The 19,078-nt window shown below is 37.0% G+C and overlaps 1 protein-coding gene across 2 annotated transcripts in view; it reads right to left on the bottom strand.

Moving 5' to 3' along the window:
• Positions 1-19,078, bottom strand: part of LOC130548858 (metabotropic glutamate receptor 7) — a 216,209-nt gene that overhangs the window by 104,687 nt on the left and 92,444 nt on the right. For both annotated transcript variants that reach the window (XM_057325892.1, XM_057325891.1), the window contains exons 3-4: positions 14,055-14,190; positions 13,505-13,659 (exon numbers count right to left, since the gene is read on the bottom strand). In XM_057325892.1, the coding sequence (XP_057181875.1) occupies positions 13,505-13,659; positions 14,055-14,190 (291 nt within the window). The remainder of the gene's footprint in view (positions 1-13,504; positions 13,660-14,054; positions 14,191-19,078) is intronic.

Raw genomic sequence — 19,078 nt, 5'->3', positions numbered from 1 at the left:
CGAATAGTATGGTTTGTTTTAGATGTAATGCAATGTGTATAAACGATTTAAGGTTAAAAACACTGTATTTTCCAAATACCTTGCATGTTTAATCTCCTCTTTGCACCGCCTCTCTGAAACGCGCAGATTTTTTACAAAGCTCATCGCTCTGAAAAGCGAGGTGTGCTGTGATTGGCCAGTTAACCAGTGCATAGTGATTGGTCAAATACTGCAAGCGTGTGACAGAAATGTAACGCCTCTTACCATATTTAGAACATCAGGTTCCAAAGCAATTGTAGTGACAGGTACGCCCACCTTACTTGCGTCTACATTTGGGCGGTCTTAGTCAAATCATACCACGAGCTGACGTAGATTTGTGGGGGTGTGGTTACACGAGGCGTTTCAGGCAGGTCTGGGTGAGCATTCGCGTTTAGACTGAATGCATCTTTTGTTCCGACATTTTAATTTTTGCAATTTTATGTGTCTAATACAGCATGGGCAACTTATAACGCACCAAAGACACAGAAAAACATATATTAGCGCCATATGACCACTTTAAATATGAAACAATGACATTCAACTCCTTGACCAGATAAGTGATAAGATGCCTTCGGGTTTGTCCTCGTTGCCCCGGCATTTAGGCTAAAACTAAACTGTGCCTCGCCCGAAAAGATTTGTGGCGTAATGAGGCTTTCACAAGCAAACCTTCATCAACAGTAAAGCTACAAGGACAAAGGACAGCAGAACATTTAATTTCGCCAGAGGCATCGGCTAACTTTCCCTAGTCGTAGCTCATTTAAACTTTGTTTGCATCCTCCCCGTAAACTGCGAAGGAAGCAAGTTTGGATCTCTCTTGCCTCTAGTTAGAAAAGAAGTGTTAAGAAAGAGATAAGGTTTATCTTGTAGCTGCTATAGCAGAGCTGCCCCAAGCCCGTCTCCAGATGCGGCTTTAATGTACTCTTGGGCATTGCATGTGCTTGAATGGGAGCAAGCATCCGACCTATCTGCAGTTCCCAAGCTACATGATGGGAATGGCTGTTGAGAGCTGTGGTGTGGATGTAAAGTCAGTCCTTACTTCTTCTGTCTGCCGCATCTTCATCAGATGTGCCCACCAATACATACACTAGCCATCACTCTACAGGTGAAACAGTTCCTCAGCAGGTTCTCATACTCTCATCAATTCTGCTAATTGCAGCTAATTTGTAAACAAGCCCCGCGCACAAGAAAGTCCCAAAGGCGCACCTTTGTCATTTTCTTCGTGTCTGGAGGACAAAGCTCAAAGCCTCACCTTTTGTTGAAAGCGTTCAACAGCTGCTCTGTTTGCTGGCTAATTAACAGGCAGTCCGTGAACCTCCTCTGTAATGGAAGTCCAGACCCACCTGTCCCTGCTGGCCAATAATGTCACTTTTTAATAAATATTAACAATGTATCTAAAATAAGATTTCTAACTCCTCTTTACATCAGAAACGAAGATTAGATTAGACACGAGGCTATGTTCAATAAACCACTAGCCATAAAAAATAATGGAAAGGCAGCTTGAAACGATCCATTACAGTGGCATCACATCCATAATTTATCTTCCTAATGTATTTGAATTGGAAAACCCTCTTTGGCTTAAAGTGGTAACAGAAATGACCCTTGATTGAGGCTAAATGACAAGCGGCAAATGACCTACGAAAGCGCAATAATGTTCTTTATTGATGAGTTTAATGATCTCGAGACACTGTTTTTTTTTGTTACATTATTGCATTTGTGTTACATTTTTATAGTCACATTTTATATGTTGCCAGATGCTTGGTATGTTGCTATTAGCTAACAAGCTAACAGGGAATGTTCTCTAAAAGTTATATAAAAAACATTATTGCAGTAACATTAAACTAGCATTTTATAAACATTATGTCATTGCTAAATATTTTTTATAAAAAACGCTTGTATAAAAATTACTTTTACATTGTTAGGGAAATGTTTAAAAACTTTGAGAAATTGTGTTTTTATAACAAATAATGTTTGCAAAATATTTTAAAATGATTCCAGAATTGTCCTTAAGAAACCTGCACCTGGCGTGCCACCATTACATGTCTCATCTCTAGATGGTTTCATCGGATACACGCGCCTGGCCCGAAGTTGACTTCTGGTCTGTGTTTGGATGTAATGTAACAATTAATTTTATTTTATATTTTATTTATATTCATATTAATTTTGATTCATATTTTATTGTAAATTAATTAAATTAGATTAAATTAAAACTACTCAACAGTTTTTGATTCTTTGCAGAGGTCTACCGGAAGTTACGTTTGGGCCACATAACGATTGTAAGAATTGAATAAATATTGGATTAAAATTAATTTTTGGGTAAACTATTCCTTAGGTTCATGCTACAGTAACATGCACAGCACTGTAATTTAAGACGCAAGAAAATAAGTTTATAATAGTTTTTTTTGTAACACTTCAGTATAGGGGGCAATTCTCACTATTAATTAGTTGTTATTAGCATGCCTATTATTGGCATATTGGCTGTTTATTAGTACTTATAAAGCACATATTCTGCACGACAATACCTCAACCTAATAACTACCTTACTGACTATTAATAAGCAACAAATTAAGAGTTTATTGAGGAAAAAGTCATAGTTAATGGTTTGTTAATTACGAGAATTGCCCCCTATACTGAAGTGTTACCGTTTTTTTAAAATGGTAGCTTTCACACTTTCCCGTCTGCCATGGGCCAATCAGTAGAAAAAGTCATAATGAATGATAGGTCACACTTTGCTGTGGTTGTGTCATCACGCCGTCAACGGGCACATCTCTATGTGTGAGCTGCCTGGAGTCTCCATGAAAGGGCCAAATTGAAGGAAGAAGAAAGACTAATGATAAAGTAAACAAATTCACCACTAACACATGTGTAGTAATGCAAAGTCAGCCACTTACGATTGCGCTTTATTTCAAATTAAAGGGGCAAAAAATGGTCAAAATATTGCTTTGGCTTAAAAGAATGGTCGTAATAAATAACATTTGATCGCAGATTCAAGAATTACAGATAGTTTTGTTATGTCATGTTATGAGCCGGGCTTGTTGACACTAATATTTTTCAGAGAAAGGTGCTCACATACCCATGAGTACAAAAAGCGAATTAACATTTTCTTCATTATTGCCCATAAAAACCTGTAGAGTTCAATAAAAACATGTTGACTGTTTATGAAAACATACACCAACAGCAACTGTCATGCACAACTATATGGGGTAAGTTGTCACATTGGAACCTCCCATCAGCAAATCATTTCTAAAACAACAAAATATATAAGCAGCAAACCGGTGTTTGGACCAACAAAACCACAGCTAGAGCAAATACACATTTATGTCATTTATGTAACACTGCAGTTACTGAGATCTTGTGACATGTTCTAAGTGTGAAAACTAGCATCACCCTCCTCTCCACATGTATTGCACGGCTCTCAGGAACTCTTGATCCTGATTGGTCAGCAGCATTGAGCAGTCAGATATGGCTAATGGCTGTTGCCCATGGGAAACCCATGTGTCCTACATACTGTATCTGTGCTCGCATTCTGCATTTCCATGTAACAAGTAACCTAATAAAATGATTTAAACTCCAATGAAGATTCATATCCAAAGGTGTTAATATTGTTTATTATGAATAAATTACTATTATTACTGTACACAAGTTGTGGTTCTGTCAGAGTCTGTGCAAGAAATAACTGGCTTTGAATCACCAATAACTTATTAAAATGAATAAAATATTTTATTTTGACATAATATAGCTTATCGGTAGCAAAACACTAGTTCAATAAAAAACGGATAGCACTAGCGACAATGTTCTCTGGGTTCTAAAAATAATTTCAGAAAATAAAATCGAAATGTCATTTTATCCACTCCACTTGGCTAATATCTTTCGCTATAGTAGCTTACTGTATATGGCTATTTGAAACAAATGATTTGATATGAAGTGACATGGAACTGTATTATGGTCAGCCACCCTGAAACTTCTCCACAGCCATGCAGTTTATTGACCGTCAGCCAATCAGAATCAAGCATTCAACAACAAGATAAAATCTGCATTATGAACGTATCCAGATACACTTCATGGTGACTTTTTGAGGTTTATTCATATTGAAGCACAGCCTCACGTATCTTAATGCTTAAATATTGATCAGATGACTGTATATTACCATACATATTATAGCAAAACGCATGCATAAGTTGCACAAATTTAAATCAGAATGATGGAAAAACAGCATATACTTCTTCTGAAATGCATGTGGGCAGCCACATGTGTCGTTTCTGCATTTCAGCAGCCATCGCCAAGGAAGATTAATTCATGTGGACGCCTACGCCATTTCCGCAACCCACATGCAATGCAATGTCAAGGAATTCTCCCACCTTAAACATCCTCAACCCCAAACCCATTTATAAATCATTAAGCTACCGTAAAACTCTTTTCTTCCAAGTTTCCAGATAAAACAACCCGCAAGCTGTTCCAGTCGCTGCTGCCTCAAAGCTACTCCGCATTCATGCTATCAAGCCATGAGAGAAACCTCAGGTGACAATCACTAGCTCTGACGACACTTCAAATAAAGTGGCTGAGCCTCTAGTGCCAGGCTAGATCTTAGCTTTCTTGCTCTGATTTAATGTGCGGTCCGAGGTTAAACGTTGCTCAGAGCCTGTAGGGACAAAAGGCAAACCAAACTGATCTTCGAATCAACAAGGATCAGACTTCAAGCTGTCACTCCACTTCGAGAGCCTCTGAGTGTCTCGGCTATAACGTTGTTGTCAAGTGCAACTGACTAATACACTTGCAATTTGTCTAACCCTTTGAGGTGAGCGTAATACACACGGATGCTTCAGATCACTTCTAGTAAAACTAGAACGTTGGGGTGGGTGTGGATGAGAGGTAGGGTTGAGGAAACAGATGATTTACATTGACACTATCTTTGCATAAAATAACGTATTTGGCAACTACACAGAAACATGTAAAACTGGGGGGTGCCAACATGGCAATTCAAAACTATTTTACGTTTTACGTTCCTGTAGCTTAACTGATAAAGTATCGTGTTAGAAGCGCAAAAGGTCATGGGTTCAATTTCAGATAAAATATATCATTTACTGTAAATGTCACTTCGGATAAAAGTGTCAGCTAAATGCACAAACGAAAAGAAACGTTATAGCAACTACTACACAATCGTATGGGAAAAAAACGAACTATTTTATGATGTGGCTAATTCGTATGAATTCATACGAACTCATTCGTACATTTTTGTACAATTTGCTTTCGCGCCAGGGACGTTAGATTTTGGGTCAGGGTTAGGGATTTTTTTCTAGTAATTTCTTAGTTTTGTACTTTTCACAACATACACATTCAAAAGAATTATTCCGTTTTTGACGCATTAATGGTGGTGTTGTGCGGTGGAGTTAAGGGTGAACCTTTATTTTTGATTTTGTTCAAATAATCTTATTTTTTCACTTTTCAAACAAAATTCAAGCAAAATAGCTACATTTTCCCCATGAGACCAGGTTGGCAAGACAAATAATTAGTAAAGATGTGACAGACAGATGTTTTTTTGCTGTCATGTTGTGCCTAATAATTTTTTTTTTTACTCTAAATTATTACACCTCTGTTGCCAAACGTGCCATGTGAATAACATTGAAACCACTTATCTCTAGACTTCAGACGTCCACCCAACTTTTTATTTTAAGTAGTATTTTTTTCTGTATTTAAGGTATTTTTAAAGAAATGTGATTAATTAGTATTTTCCAGAATTTCTACTGGTTGTTTCCTTCCTTCCAGCACCTTTTACAATGCACTTGATGACACGGGCAAAGTGGCATTTAACGTACGCTAAACCCACAACGTAACATGTCAATTGCTGTGTACAATCTGTGTGTTTTGTTTATCTATCTATTCCTAATATCTATTACATGTTTATCTCTCGTTTGCTCATTCAATTAAAAGCAAAACAGCATGAATTATTGAAACCTCTAACACTTTTAATTATTTATTTTCAGCTGAAAATATATCTACCCGGCATCTCACGCTAAACAGCCCTGCAGTAGATTGCGTTGAACTTCTGTAATAAAAATAGGTCAGAAAACAACAGTCTAACATTTATTGTTAAGACTCCATGAAATCCGAATTCCTGTTGTGCGTCATCCATGTCGGGGTACCATGAGGCCATCTAAATGCTAGCGTATTCTTAAAAGCTAACATAACCAACATTTATCAGATCTACACATTTTCTGGTAAAACTGACTAAAATATTGATGACTCATCTGGCACTTATGGGCGTGTCCACATGTTTGTCCAATTAAACATTGGTTACTTAAAACAACTGTAAACAAAGACACTTCCGGTTTCAAAAATACATCAACACAACAAAGAAAACAAAAATTCATTCAATTTCAAGAGAAATGTCATTTGAGTGATGCAAGTAAGTTTTCCTATCAAAGCAAGCATAAATGGCAATGTTGAAAATCCCTCATTCATGCTCCTGTAATGAAATTGACGATGGCGCTTTGGGTTGTTTAGGGTCATAATCGGAAATCCCGGAGTGACAATTCCAGGCCCCCCGCTGTTGGAAAGATGTCTAATACAAAATACTATAAGCACCCAAACAAACAAACTCAGTCGGAGGTCAGCGCAGAGGCCTGAGCCCCAGCTGTGAGTCTAATGGCCAAATTAAAACTAAACCGCCAGACAGAAATGCCACATGATAAGGCACCGAGAGATCGCTTTGTGCGCAGTTTGATCCAATTACAGACCAGGCCAGGAATGTCAGATTTCTGCCATATCATAAGATAACGGCCAAACAACCGCAGGTGACGAAACTTTGATGTTTAGAAAGTAAGGAAAACAATGCTAATAGCAAAATAAATGGCTCATCAGAAACATGGGCACATTTGTGAAAACCACAAACACATCTACACATGAAAAAAGGAAAAATGCAACTTATACGACATTACTGTATGTGTTACTGTTTTGTAAAATATGGAAACCTGGGTTCTAAAAAGAAAACTCGGAACCATGTTTAAAGCAAATGGAAAATGTAAACATTACAGTATAGTACAATAGTATTAAACATAAGAAATAAAATAGTCCAATACATCATCAAATTGTTCAAACATTGTGTAAAATTAAACTTGAATTGTTTTATATTCACATCATTTTCATTTTTTAATACAATACAAAAAATGTCTCACAGATGTTAGGTATGGTTTTGTTTTACTTGTGAAAACATCTTATGTTATTTACATTTTGGGGTAGGACAACCAGGTATTTTCACAATGTTTCTCAAATGTTTATTATTTAATTACACTATTTATTTTCATTTTAGGAATGTTTTCTAAAATGTTTTTAAAACCTTTCGTACACTGTACCTTTAAAAGGACCTTTTTTCTTACTTTGTTAAATGATTATTGTCAAGTTGCCCACTTAGGCACTGTCTTGATCTATGAAGTCCAAGCAAAAAAGTTAATCCAATTTTTATGTGTAGCATAAAGTATATGACGGCTTGCCTTACATACCGTTACTATTTCAATGTTTATTCTGTTATTTTAGGAGTGTTTTCTAAAATGTTTTCAAATCTTTTATGCAGGTGATGCAATGGCGCAGTAATGCGTTTCACGGCAACCAAAACAAACGTTTAAAAACGTTTTGTGTTTGCTGGGAACTGATTACCTAAGTGCTTGTCACATTGGAGCTCTTGGGTCATTTCACAGGAGAGATCTTTGCCGACGGGCTGTCAGCTAGATTTCAGCACAGCTTACCTGACTGGTGAACGAGTAGCTATTGCACTGCATCGCCGTGTTTTCATTAGCCTGTGATATTTTCAGAGCAATAAATGAAATGTGTAGACAAAAGTAAACATTTTGGGTTAGAAGGACGTATGTTTATTAAGCCAAGGCAGTCAACCAGATGAATGCAGTAGCCAATCAAAAGTGTTTAAATTCTGTCTTTAGGCCTATAAGTAAAGGCAGCCCATCATAACAGAGTTTGAAACAGAGATCGGCAGGTGCGAGTTTCATTTTCCATCATGGTGGTCCACATAAAAAGAACTGCTGAAGATTTATTAGGCTTTAGAAGACCTAGATTGGGATTGTAACGTTGTGTTTTGCTATGTACATTGCAAGAATCAAAAGCAAGTGATGTGACAAAACATGAACATTGCCATTATAAAGACAGAGGTGTAGTTATTATATAAATAAGAGATTTATTATCTCTTGTGTAGACACATTTGTTGATTAGAATTGTTGAACTGTCGTGGGCTCGTGGGCTCTCCCTGTTCTTCGTGGACGTTGCTCGGTGGCTTTGGTCGGGGTCACTGAGTGCAGCTATGACACGTCAGAGGAGATCTGGCCCTCCCGGCTGAGCCTGGTTTCTCCCGAGGTTTTTTTTTCTCCATTATTCAGCATTGGGGTTTGGGTTCCTCGCCACAGCAGAGCAGTGCAGTGTTGGCTTGCTCACCGGGAGACTGCATTTATTTATTTATTTATTCATTTATTTATTAGATATTACTTATTATAATGATCTTGCTTGGTCTATAAACACCATGCACTGTGATGTGTTTTACCTTTCTGTGTTTTTCTTATTTGCTCCTGTAAAGCTGCTTTGGAACAATGCACATTGTGAAAAGCGCTATATAAATAAAATTGAATTGAATTGAATTGAACTGTGGGTTTTAAACAGTCATTGAAATTGTATTAACCTACAGTAAATTGTGTGTATGAAATGTGTATAATTTATTCTAAATGTAAATGACGGTTTTCTTTATCATGTTGTTAAATGACTAAAGTGAAGTTGTCCACTTAGGCACTGTCTTTAGAAAAAAAAAACATCTGGGTTTTTGATGTGTAGTATATGAAGGCTTGCCTTACACACAATAAATATTTCAATGTACATTCTGTTATTAAATTAAAACAAATTATAATCAAGCTTAAAACAGAAAGGAAAACAAATGTCAAAAAAATATTACATCCCAAGACCAACGTATCTACAAATTTTAATAAACACAGCTCTATAAACAAATAATAGTATAACAACTGCATACTGTAGGACCTTATTAAAAAAATTCATAAAACCTTAGCAACCACATTGTGATACTCTACCAACAATCCACAGCACTCAAGTATGATGGACAAGGGTTTCCCACGTGAAAAAAAGAAGCGACGTTCAAATGTTACAAACAGGCAATTTGGTTTAATCATTTGTAAATATAATGTCGTGTATGTTATTAAAAGACATATTTATATTTAATTTGTCAAATAAAAACTGTCAAAATGATGTGCTGCATCCGGGTTACCGTTTGTTATTAGTTTTGAGAGGTTGTTATCTGGGAATAACGAACCTGCAAATGTCACGACTGGCCAATCAGAATCAAGCATTCCAACGAGCCGTGTAATAAAATAAGATAACATACTGGCATTTTTGTGAGTTTATACAAGGGCCTACAATGTACCATAGTATACCAGAATTCACTACGGTTTACTATTGTATTTTATTTTAGTATAACAAATAGCATTGTATTTTTTCATGTGGGCTTGCACAGGTGAGTCATGCATTTTCTTCAGAAAATGTAAAAACCTATTGTAGCGAGGAAGGCGGGACGAGAGCCGTGGGGCAGGAAGGCGGGGCCGGTGGCGTGAGTGATAATGAGTATCAGCTGTATGCGCACCATGCCTCACGGGGAGCTAGGGAGCACAAGAGGACGAGCGACGGGACTGCCGAGGAGAGAGGACCGGGCCCGGAAATAGGTTAAGTTTGTTTATGTGTTCGTGTGGCCGGCAGTCGACCATGAGGTGGCTGCCGGCCTGTTATTTGCTGTTTATTGTTGATTTATTTTTGAATTAAAGTTTGTGAATGATGCCGGTTCCTGCCTCCTTCCTTCCCTACATTGAACTTTGTTACACCTATTTTTATCTTTTAATTTAACACCAAACCTTACAATCCAGATACAGTACATAATAAAAACACCTTTCTATAAAGCATGCATACTTTGAGGTAAACCAAAGGCTGAAGATCAATAATGTCTGTCTACTGGGATTTAATTATGATCAAGGAAATTTCAAATTATTTCTTCATAAATAGCACAGGGTCTCTGGAATCCTAATCTACCCGTTAATATATTGATGTTAAACCACAGATTACATAGTCTGGGTGGCATTTTCATGTTCCGGGTGTGAAAGCTGCATGGTGCCCTAAACCTCCAGCTTCTGCAGTTATGCATCAACACTCACATACGCTCCGTGCCATTAGATCAAAGCGAACCATCTGCATTGCTCGCAGCCTTCTGTCTATCCACAAAGACAACATCAGTTCACTTTCAAAAACAAAAGTCAACTCGAAAGATGGAGTTGTAGGTTTCTTGTAAGCACCGGCGCTTGCAGTGGGTGTCTGCAGTGGGGCGCATTCCCTCTCCGGCAATACTACATTGAATTGTTTTCACAGGTCTAAAAAGCTTTAAGTGTGATGCTTTCCTTGTCGAGTGCCTTTCAAATTGTTCCATCAGCGCTGTGAAACGCAGGGGCAATTGCTCGACCCTGCAAAGCACTGCTCAACACACTTATCAGCAAATGGCAAACAGCGCACGCAACCGCAGGCAAAGAGATGCTATCACGGTTTTGTGGATACCTGGAAAATGCATTTCGCTATGTGACATGACTTAGATTTGCAGAATTGCATGGCATGCATAAAAATCAGATTAACTGGCAGGTGAGGTGAAGATGTAAATATGAAATTATCAAGGAAAGCATTTTTCCGGAGTACAAAACCGCTGGTTTGAAAACAAGATAAGAGGAAGGCGAGGAAGGTGTGTTCGAACGGATTACTTTTTAAGCAAATATTTCTCTAATCTACGCTAACCTTGCCCAAACGCACAACTTCTTGTACTATAATGTTTATTGTACTCTGTAGCTTCAAACTGCAAGACCACAAATGGGTAAAACTTCTGCAAAAACATGTAGTTCAGTATTTACCGTAGTATGCGCGTACTAAACAGCCAATATGAGGGGACACATGAGGGGATATTTTTTTCACATTTTTAAACCATAGATGCCGAAAATGCAACTTAATGTATGTATAAAATGTGCATAGTGTTTGCCGTTTGGAGTCCATTTCATGCAAAAAGATGGAAATCCTCTACATTTTAAGGTAAAACTCCATCCCCTCTTGAAATTCACTCCCTGGACACCTTCCCCCTACGTTCCCCCCATATTTCCAGCCCTTTGTGTAAAATATATTAGATCTTTATATTTCTGTCTTTTATAACAATATGAATTTTTTATACCATAAAAAGTTGCACAATGCTTGCCTGTAGGTTCTTGTCTGGGCATTGCTTTTAAACGAGTGTTATCATCCATAGACATCGTCAATCCCTATTTTAGGGGGCTTCAGGGATGCCCCCTGTGTTTCATCTCAACCCCCATAAAAATCTGATTATGTCTGTTCACGCTTGCTGACAACAGCGGCTACGGTAAGATACCTGAAGTTATCTCTCTATCCTCCCCAAACCAGCCATTAAAAAATATGAAGTCTTATCTTTCTAAGTCGGTCGTGGAGCGGGTTACAATCTGCAATGTTCTGCACCACACCACCATTAATTATAAACATCTAGAGACGCTTTTCATTTGTTTATTAAGAATAGCCAGTCGAGTAGGTCAGTCGCTTGGAGTAAAATAATACGTAAATTCTAGAATCGAATCTGCTTGGTACTTTGATATTTCAACTGATGTCAAGGTATTGTGACAACCCTTCTCGGCTTTGGGTTCATTATCAAAGAGAATCCAGCACCTCAAGGTCATTCCTCTTTTGCGCCACACAATCCCCTTTCATCCACAGAGCGCTTTGTATCATTAGCCTGTGTCCACCACAAAATATGATACCATTGGGCCCTAATTTATAAATCTGGCACTGAGACCAACCCCATGGTCTTCTTCATTGAAAGGCCGGAATGAAAAGTCGTGCCAGCCGGGTCAGGCTAGGTCCAAGCCTCCAGCTGAGTTCAGATTTCTCTGGTGAAAAATGATTCAGCTTTATGGAAACCGACGTCCAAGTGTGGCTCCACGCGCACCAGGTGCCATCTCTATAAAATGTGACACAGTTTCATAGACGCTAGAGATGTGTTTTCTATTTTAAGACCAAAATTTATTTCGTTCCTTTAGCCAGCTGAGCGTCTAAAGTTACTGTGAGGAACAATATATTGCTTTCCATTCAAAAACCTGATCTATTGAAATATACAGCCGCGGAAAAATAAGAGATCATTCGAAAGTTTCATTCAATCAGCATTTCTTGATGTACTATATCCAGTGTTGAATTTAAACAAAATCAAACCTAAGGAGTGACATAAAGTCGTCCAAGAGCAATGTGAAAGAAGGACAGCATGACAAGACACATGAAAACTGTGATAAAAATCTAGATTATCACATAAAAAAAAAACATTTTTGAACTTTTTCTTAACACGTGTGCAAATATTACTGTTGTATTGTTTAAATGTGAACATGAACTTGTTTTTTGAGGTCTGAATATTTTTATTTGAAATTTGGGAGAAATATTGTTAGTAGTTCACAGAAGGAAACAAAAATGATTATTTTACCTAAGCACATACCTTTAAATAGTAAATTCAAGATTTTTGACATAGGTGTTTTATTTTTATGTTATGTATATCTGTCTATGCACATATGTAAGTATCCATATTGTTTCTTTATGTATGTACGTATGACTACTCGCACACATATGTGTATATGGGTGTGTATTATTGTTGTAGATTGCATATCTTTGATACTCATAATTTATGAGGGGGGGGTTGTTTTGTAAATTTGTAAATTTGGAGAACTTTAAATAAAATATATTTAAAAAAAAAGTAAATTCAGAAAAACTGAAAATAATTTTGAAATGGTCTCAAATTTTTTGCTGCAGCTGTATTATTGTTCATATATGACCATCAGATTTCTATAGGGAAAAAAACACTAATAAGACCATTTCTTGAACCATCAAATACAAATAAAGACCCCCTCATACAAAATAATAACTTTAAATTACTTAATATAGTTTTAATGTTATTAAAGATTTCAAAATTGTTCTTACTTCAAAAGTAGTCCACACCACAACTATAACAAATATTAAAAGTTTTTTTTTTAGTTCTAGCTGATGAAACCCAATCCAAATCCAATCCATGCAATTAAGATGTGAAGTTGCAGCGTGTGAGCTAAGAATAAACATTACGTTATTCTCCGTTGGACTCTAATATAGTTATCGGTATAGTTATCTTCATAGTCATTATTTTACATTGCAATGGGCCTTAAAGGTGCTTTTTTCCCTTCAGTGACTATAATCTTATAATCTTCTAAATAATCTTCCTTAAAGCACAATGCTTACATTCTTGTTAGTTTAGTACATTACATCTACTTTTAGACTCACATTAAGTTATTTTTGAGTCACATAATACGGGAATGTGGTCTTCTCCAGATATCATAAGCATAATGGCAAACCACAAAACACACAATAAATAAAGCTACAATCTCACCAGCAATGGTGGCTCTTTTTGGCAGGATGGTGATGGCACCAACAGCGGCATCTTCCAGGCCTTGAATGGGGCTGTTCTTGGCTCCCCAGCTATCCGACCCAATCCAGAGGAAATGACCCACTTGGTCTGCTCTTTTGCTGGCGTTGAGGATCCCCCTGCGAACGTTCCCACGCATGGAATCATTATCATGACACTGAAGCCCTCTCATACTCTTCAAGAGAGTTTGGCTAGCAGTTATAGCATCAATGTAGGAAATACAAAACAGCAATTTTGAATCAGTTTGCAGATTGATGGCCCGCTGATGTCATTAATCAATACCCCTTGCGGCTGATCTTGCACAGCAAACAAGATATAACCCGTAAAGTGCACCCTTGAGTTTTATCTAAGTAATAGCATCCCCAGCCAGTAGAGTATCGATTAGTTGTCATCGAGAACTTTTACGTTATTATTTTTGGTGCAATTAATTGTTTTACGATCGAATTTATTGTGGTCTTTTCTCGCATTTTCCCCTTTCCCTTCTGAGCATCTGGCAAGGCAGTTAACCGCTTACCGAATGTCCTCGTCGTAAGCGAAGATGATGACCGCCCGAGCGTAGCGCGTCTCCAGCAGCTGCCTGATGATCTTGTCAAAATCGGCCTGCTTGTGGTCGTGCGGGATCTTCAGGGACTGAGCGATGCAGATTCCACCTAGAGAAAGCAAAAGAGATGTTGAGAAGAGCCCGATCACCTTGAAGAACTTCTCTAACACGTAGGAAACGCTTTAGACGGCACTGCTATGAGAAAAGTGTCAATATACGCCAAAGTCCAACAACACTTCTGCAAATTTCATGGGTGTGAATCCGACGGTAATGGAATGTGTCACTCACTTGCACGCATCAATTTAAAAAAAATTCGCTGGATATATACAGATTTAATATCAGATGTTTGTTGTTAATACTGAAGCGCTCCTTTATCGACAGCAAAGCCGGAGAATGTGTTCTTTGCAACTCGTATTTGACTAGATTTTATTTAGCATCATCAATATTATTATTGGAAAGGTCATTATTACAATGATTTACTTCTAAACTGAAGCAGTTGATACTGTGAATAAAAAACAGACACAGCAAGTGGACTCCTCACTAAAGGTAAGCAAAAAATGAAAATTCTGTCATCATTTACTCACCCTTAGATTGTTGCAAACCTGTATACATTTCTTTGTTTTGCTGAACACACGGGAAGATATCTGGAAGATTGTTAAAGCTCACCCACCATTGACTCCCATAGTATTTATTTTTCCTACTATGGCGGTGAATAGGGGGTGAGATCTGACATTCTGTCTAATTTCTGCCTGTGTGCTCAGCAAAACAAAGAAATGTATACAGGTTTGGAACAATCTAAGGGTGAGTAAATGATGACAGAATTTTCATTTTTTGCTTACCTTTAGCGAGGAGTCCACTTGCTGTGTCTGTTTTTCATTAGTAGCACCGACTGCTTTCAGTGAAGTATCGCTCTAATATCACTATTTGATTGTTATTTTATCATTTTGCAAGTCGTAAATTCTGCTTTATTAGATACAGGCACAATAAAAAATGGGTTTATGTACATATTGTCTGCTTTGAATATATTATTTAAAATCTTATAGACCCAAATTTTGTTTTTAAATGATATTTTACAGCAGGTACACTTCCGATCAAAAGTTTAGGATCACTCTTTTCATTCATATTTTTCCACAGTTTAGAACAGTGGTTAGGCCCCCTTTGTGTAGGATGCATCGCTTTGCAGCCCCACAAATAAAGACTTATAATCTTAAACTTATAATTTGTATTGAAACCAAAAACATATTCAGTTATACAATGCTGAAACATCAATTATTTTGGTTGGTGGTCTTATTTTTGGTGGTCTGATGATTGATTGCATAACATGTATGATTTTTTAAACATTTCCATATTTTATAAAATGCCACAAAATCTGGGGCCTCCTAGATCCATCTTGGGGGCCCCAAGGGGGCCACAGCCAACAGTTTGAGAACCACTAGTTTAGAAGAATATTAAACCCATCAAAACCATGAAATAACACAAATGTAGCTGTGGGAATTATGTTGTGACTAAAAGCATCCAAAATAACTTATATTATATTATATTTTAGCATATTTAAAGTAGCCACCCTTTGACTAGAATCGTACACTTCGCATTTTATCATCCAGCTTCTTGAGGTCTCAACCTGGGAAGCCTTTTATACGGTCCAGTACTGGACTCTTATTGACTGCTTATTTATTTATTATTTGGTCCAAATAATCCATTTCAAAAATATTTTTGAATAAAAATTTGGGTTTCTAATAAAATAAACGAATATGTTGGCACAATTATATTTTTGTCTACAAAAGTGATTTCAAACATTGAAACACACACCTTCAGATTAATAGATTTTTAAGATCATGAGAAACATTTGATCCTAAACATTTGACTGGTAGTGTATATCTATCAATACATGTAATTTTGTTTTCACTAATATATTCAAGTAATTTATTTATTTGAATAATCTCAATTTTGTTTAGACAACAAACTCCCAAGCATCCATTTTCAAAAGAAACCAAGATTATAGATTTATAGAGATTTAAGGCCTGTGAACAGTGTGTTTAGGGGTCCCAGTACTCATAGTCCTGATATGATACACAGGTTCACTGTTAGGAAAAAAACAGATTCACAGTTTTCTAGCAGAGTTGAAAGCAAAAGTGAATTACACCTCCAGCTTTTTATATTTTTGCAGGTTAATGATGACTCCACATGCCCCCGGCGATTTATTGTTCAGCCAGCGTCAATATTCCAGCCCATGCCAGCTTCCCTGGAGTGGACCTTTTATGAGTGTGGAATCAGAACATCGGAAATGTGATAAAAAGGGACAGTCGAGTGAAGTAAACCCTTCACAGTTTGTACAAGTCGCTGGCTTTTCTGGAAAGGGGCTCATTGATTTTGGCATCACTTCACATCTCGTCTCAATGACTCCCCATCCACACTTCTCTGTGCTTATTCATTCATCCCACTTAACCCTGTGAATCTTTCCCATTATCTGGCGTATTTATGAGGACAGCCCACACTGTTATGGCCTTCAAAGATAAGGGATGTAAACAATTAAACAACGTTATAATTTAACAATAATTTAAACGATAATTTGTGCCTGCAGATCAAAAGGTTTCAAGAAATATCATAAAAAGCAATTCCATTGTGGATGTTTCCATTTTATAGATGTGATAAAATGTTTGGTGATTAATGATTAATCGGTTAATTTATCGATAATTTTAATGATAATTGACTTATAATTGAAAATGTACATCCCTGATGAATATCACATTTTGACCTATATGACTAAATATTCTTTGACTTAATATAAAATTCTTCAAATCTAAACATGTTTTGGATTTAAACATGCAAAAAAATTGGGTAGTAATGTTAGCTATCTGGCGAATTCGGCTTTGAAAAATGTTAAACTTTGAGATTCCAACACTCTATGCAAAATAAACAACAACAAAAAACAACATTGCAGGTACGCTCATATGCTTTGAATGATGTACAAAACAAAAAGTTGTACCGATTGTTTCCAGCAGACAATGTGTTTTACTCTTCAAAGATTTCTTGCAAACAAGTTATTTACATCCGTTGAACAAATCGGTTTGTTGGAATCGTGGAAAAAGACCGATATAATCAAATGGATATCACTCTGGTGGGGTTTCGCTAGAGGAAATACAGAAAGGCAAAGGATTATTTAATAACTTTGAAGTAAAAAAAGATCTAACAAATGTAATGCAGAATACAAGTCTAATATGAAATGCATAGAAATATGTTACACTGCACAGCAGTCAGTTAGATTAGAAAAAGAGATTACAACAATTTTATACGCTGACATGACTGAAATTGCAAGGCGGAATGATGGATATGTTATTTCCTGCTGTACTGCGCCATCAGATTACACTGATGCCTTAAAAAGAAGAAGCCCAAAATCTGAACCTTTCCGGCCTTTCGAGTTGAGTTAATGTGAGTTAATTAATCTGTCAACTAATGTTAACTGACCAATTACAGTCTTCCAGGAGAATGTCACCAAGTGGCAAGACTGGCGCTAAATTGTCACGGAAAGGCCCTGCAGACACCAATTATAATTAAAGCCCTCTTAGCTATGGGACTCACACGCCATGAAAGATACACAACGCATGCTGACAATATATGGCGCATGAATCACCGAGGCGGATTTGGCCTTGATTTATTTCCCCTATACAGCGTGCCATGAAATGATTCAAATGTAACCCAGCCTTTGTTTACCAGTCACCGATTGTTGGCGAGTCTTACAAAGACGTTCTTATGATTCGAGGTATTTTGAGGTAGTTAAACCTCTGCGTAAAATATCCCTGTGAGCATTTTGGGGGGATGGAGAAAACTTTGTTTCAATGTCCATAAAACCTAAAAATCAAAAACAGTTCATCAAATAAACTGTAGATGTTTTTATATGTCTGTTCTGTTTTGGTGTTTAGGGGGGAAATCCATCGATCGGTCGCTTGTGTGATTTAAAACGAAAAAATTAAAATGCACTTATAAAACCAACAGCTGCGCCTTTAAATTCTGAGTGAGTCACAACCAAAGCTGTTGTATAAAACAACTGCAATACGCATGCCTGTGAGACACATTTATCAAATGATATATGAATATGAGATATCTTAAAGTTCACTCTCAAAATAAATGTTCATGATAATTTACTCACCCCCATGTCATCCAAGATGTTTATGTATTTGTTTCTTTAGTCGGAAAGAAATTAAGGATTTTGATGAAAACATTTCAGGATTTTTCTCCATATAGTGGACTTTAAGACTCCAAACGGTTGAAGATCAAAATTACAGTTTCAGTGCAGCTTCAAAGGGCTTTAAACGATACCAGACGATGAATAAGGGTCTTACCTAGCGAAACGATCGGTCATTTTCTAAAAATACTTGCATGTTCAACTTGTAAACACTGACTCAGTACGTCCGCCTACGTCAAGCGTGACCTTTTCAGCATACGTTTATAAAGCTTATACATTTTTATTTTTTTTAGAAAATGACCGATTGTTTCGCTAGATAAGACCTTATTCATTGTTTAAAGCCCTTTGAAGCTGCACTGAAACTGTAATTTTGACCTTCAACCATTTGGAGTCCATTGAAGTCCACTATATGGAGAAAAATCCTGGAAAGTTTTCATCAAAAACCTTCATTTCTTTTCGACTAAACAAACAAATACATAAACATCTTGGATGACATGGGGGTGAGTAAATTATCATGAACATTTATTTTGAGAGTGAACGGTCATAAAAAATGACATTTAAAGGGCCAGATCACTGTAAAAAGAATGTGTACCATATTCCTTTTTTACACTGCATGTTACTGCAAGTTCTCACATTCACGAGAGGTCGACAAATCTCAAAGTCGCTCAAAGTGAAAATATCCGAGAAAGTATCTCTAGGTTCAGTAAGAGGAACTGACATTTCTCAGGGTATGTACTGTTACTTAAATCCTTAAAGCCGGATGTCACCTGTAGGTTCTCTAGACATCTCCATCAGACTCGGTTGGCTTGACCCG

Source organism: Triplophysa rosa, linkage group LG25 (assembly GCF_024868665.1).
Source record: "Triplophysa rosa linkage group LG25, Trosa_1v2, whole genome shotgun sequence".
NCBI classification, from domain to species: domain Eukaryota; kingdom Metazoa; phylum Chordata; class Actinopteri; order Cypriniformes; family Nemacheilidae; genus Triplophysa; species Triplophysa rosa.
Note: the sequence above shows the minus strand (reverse complement) of the source record. Positions and strands in the feature narration are given on the sequence as shown.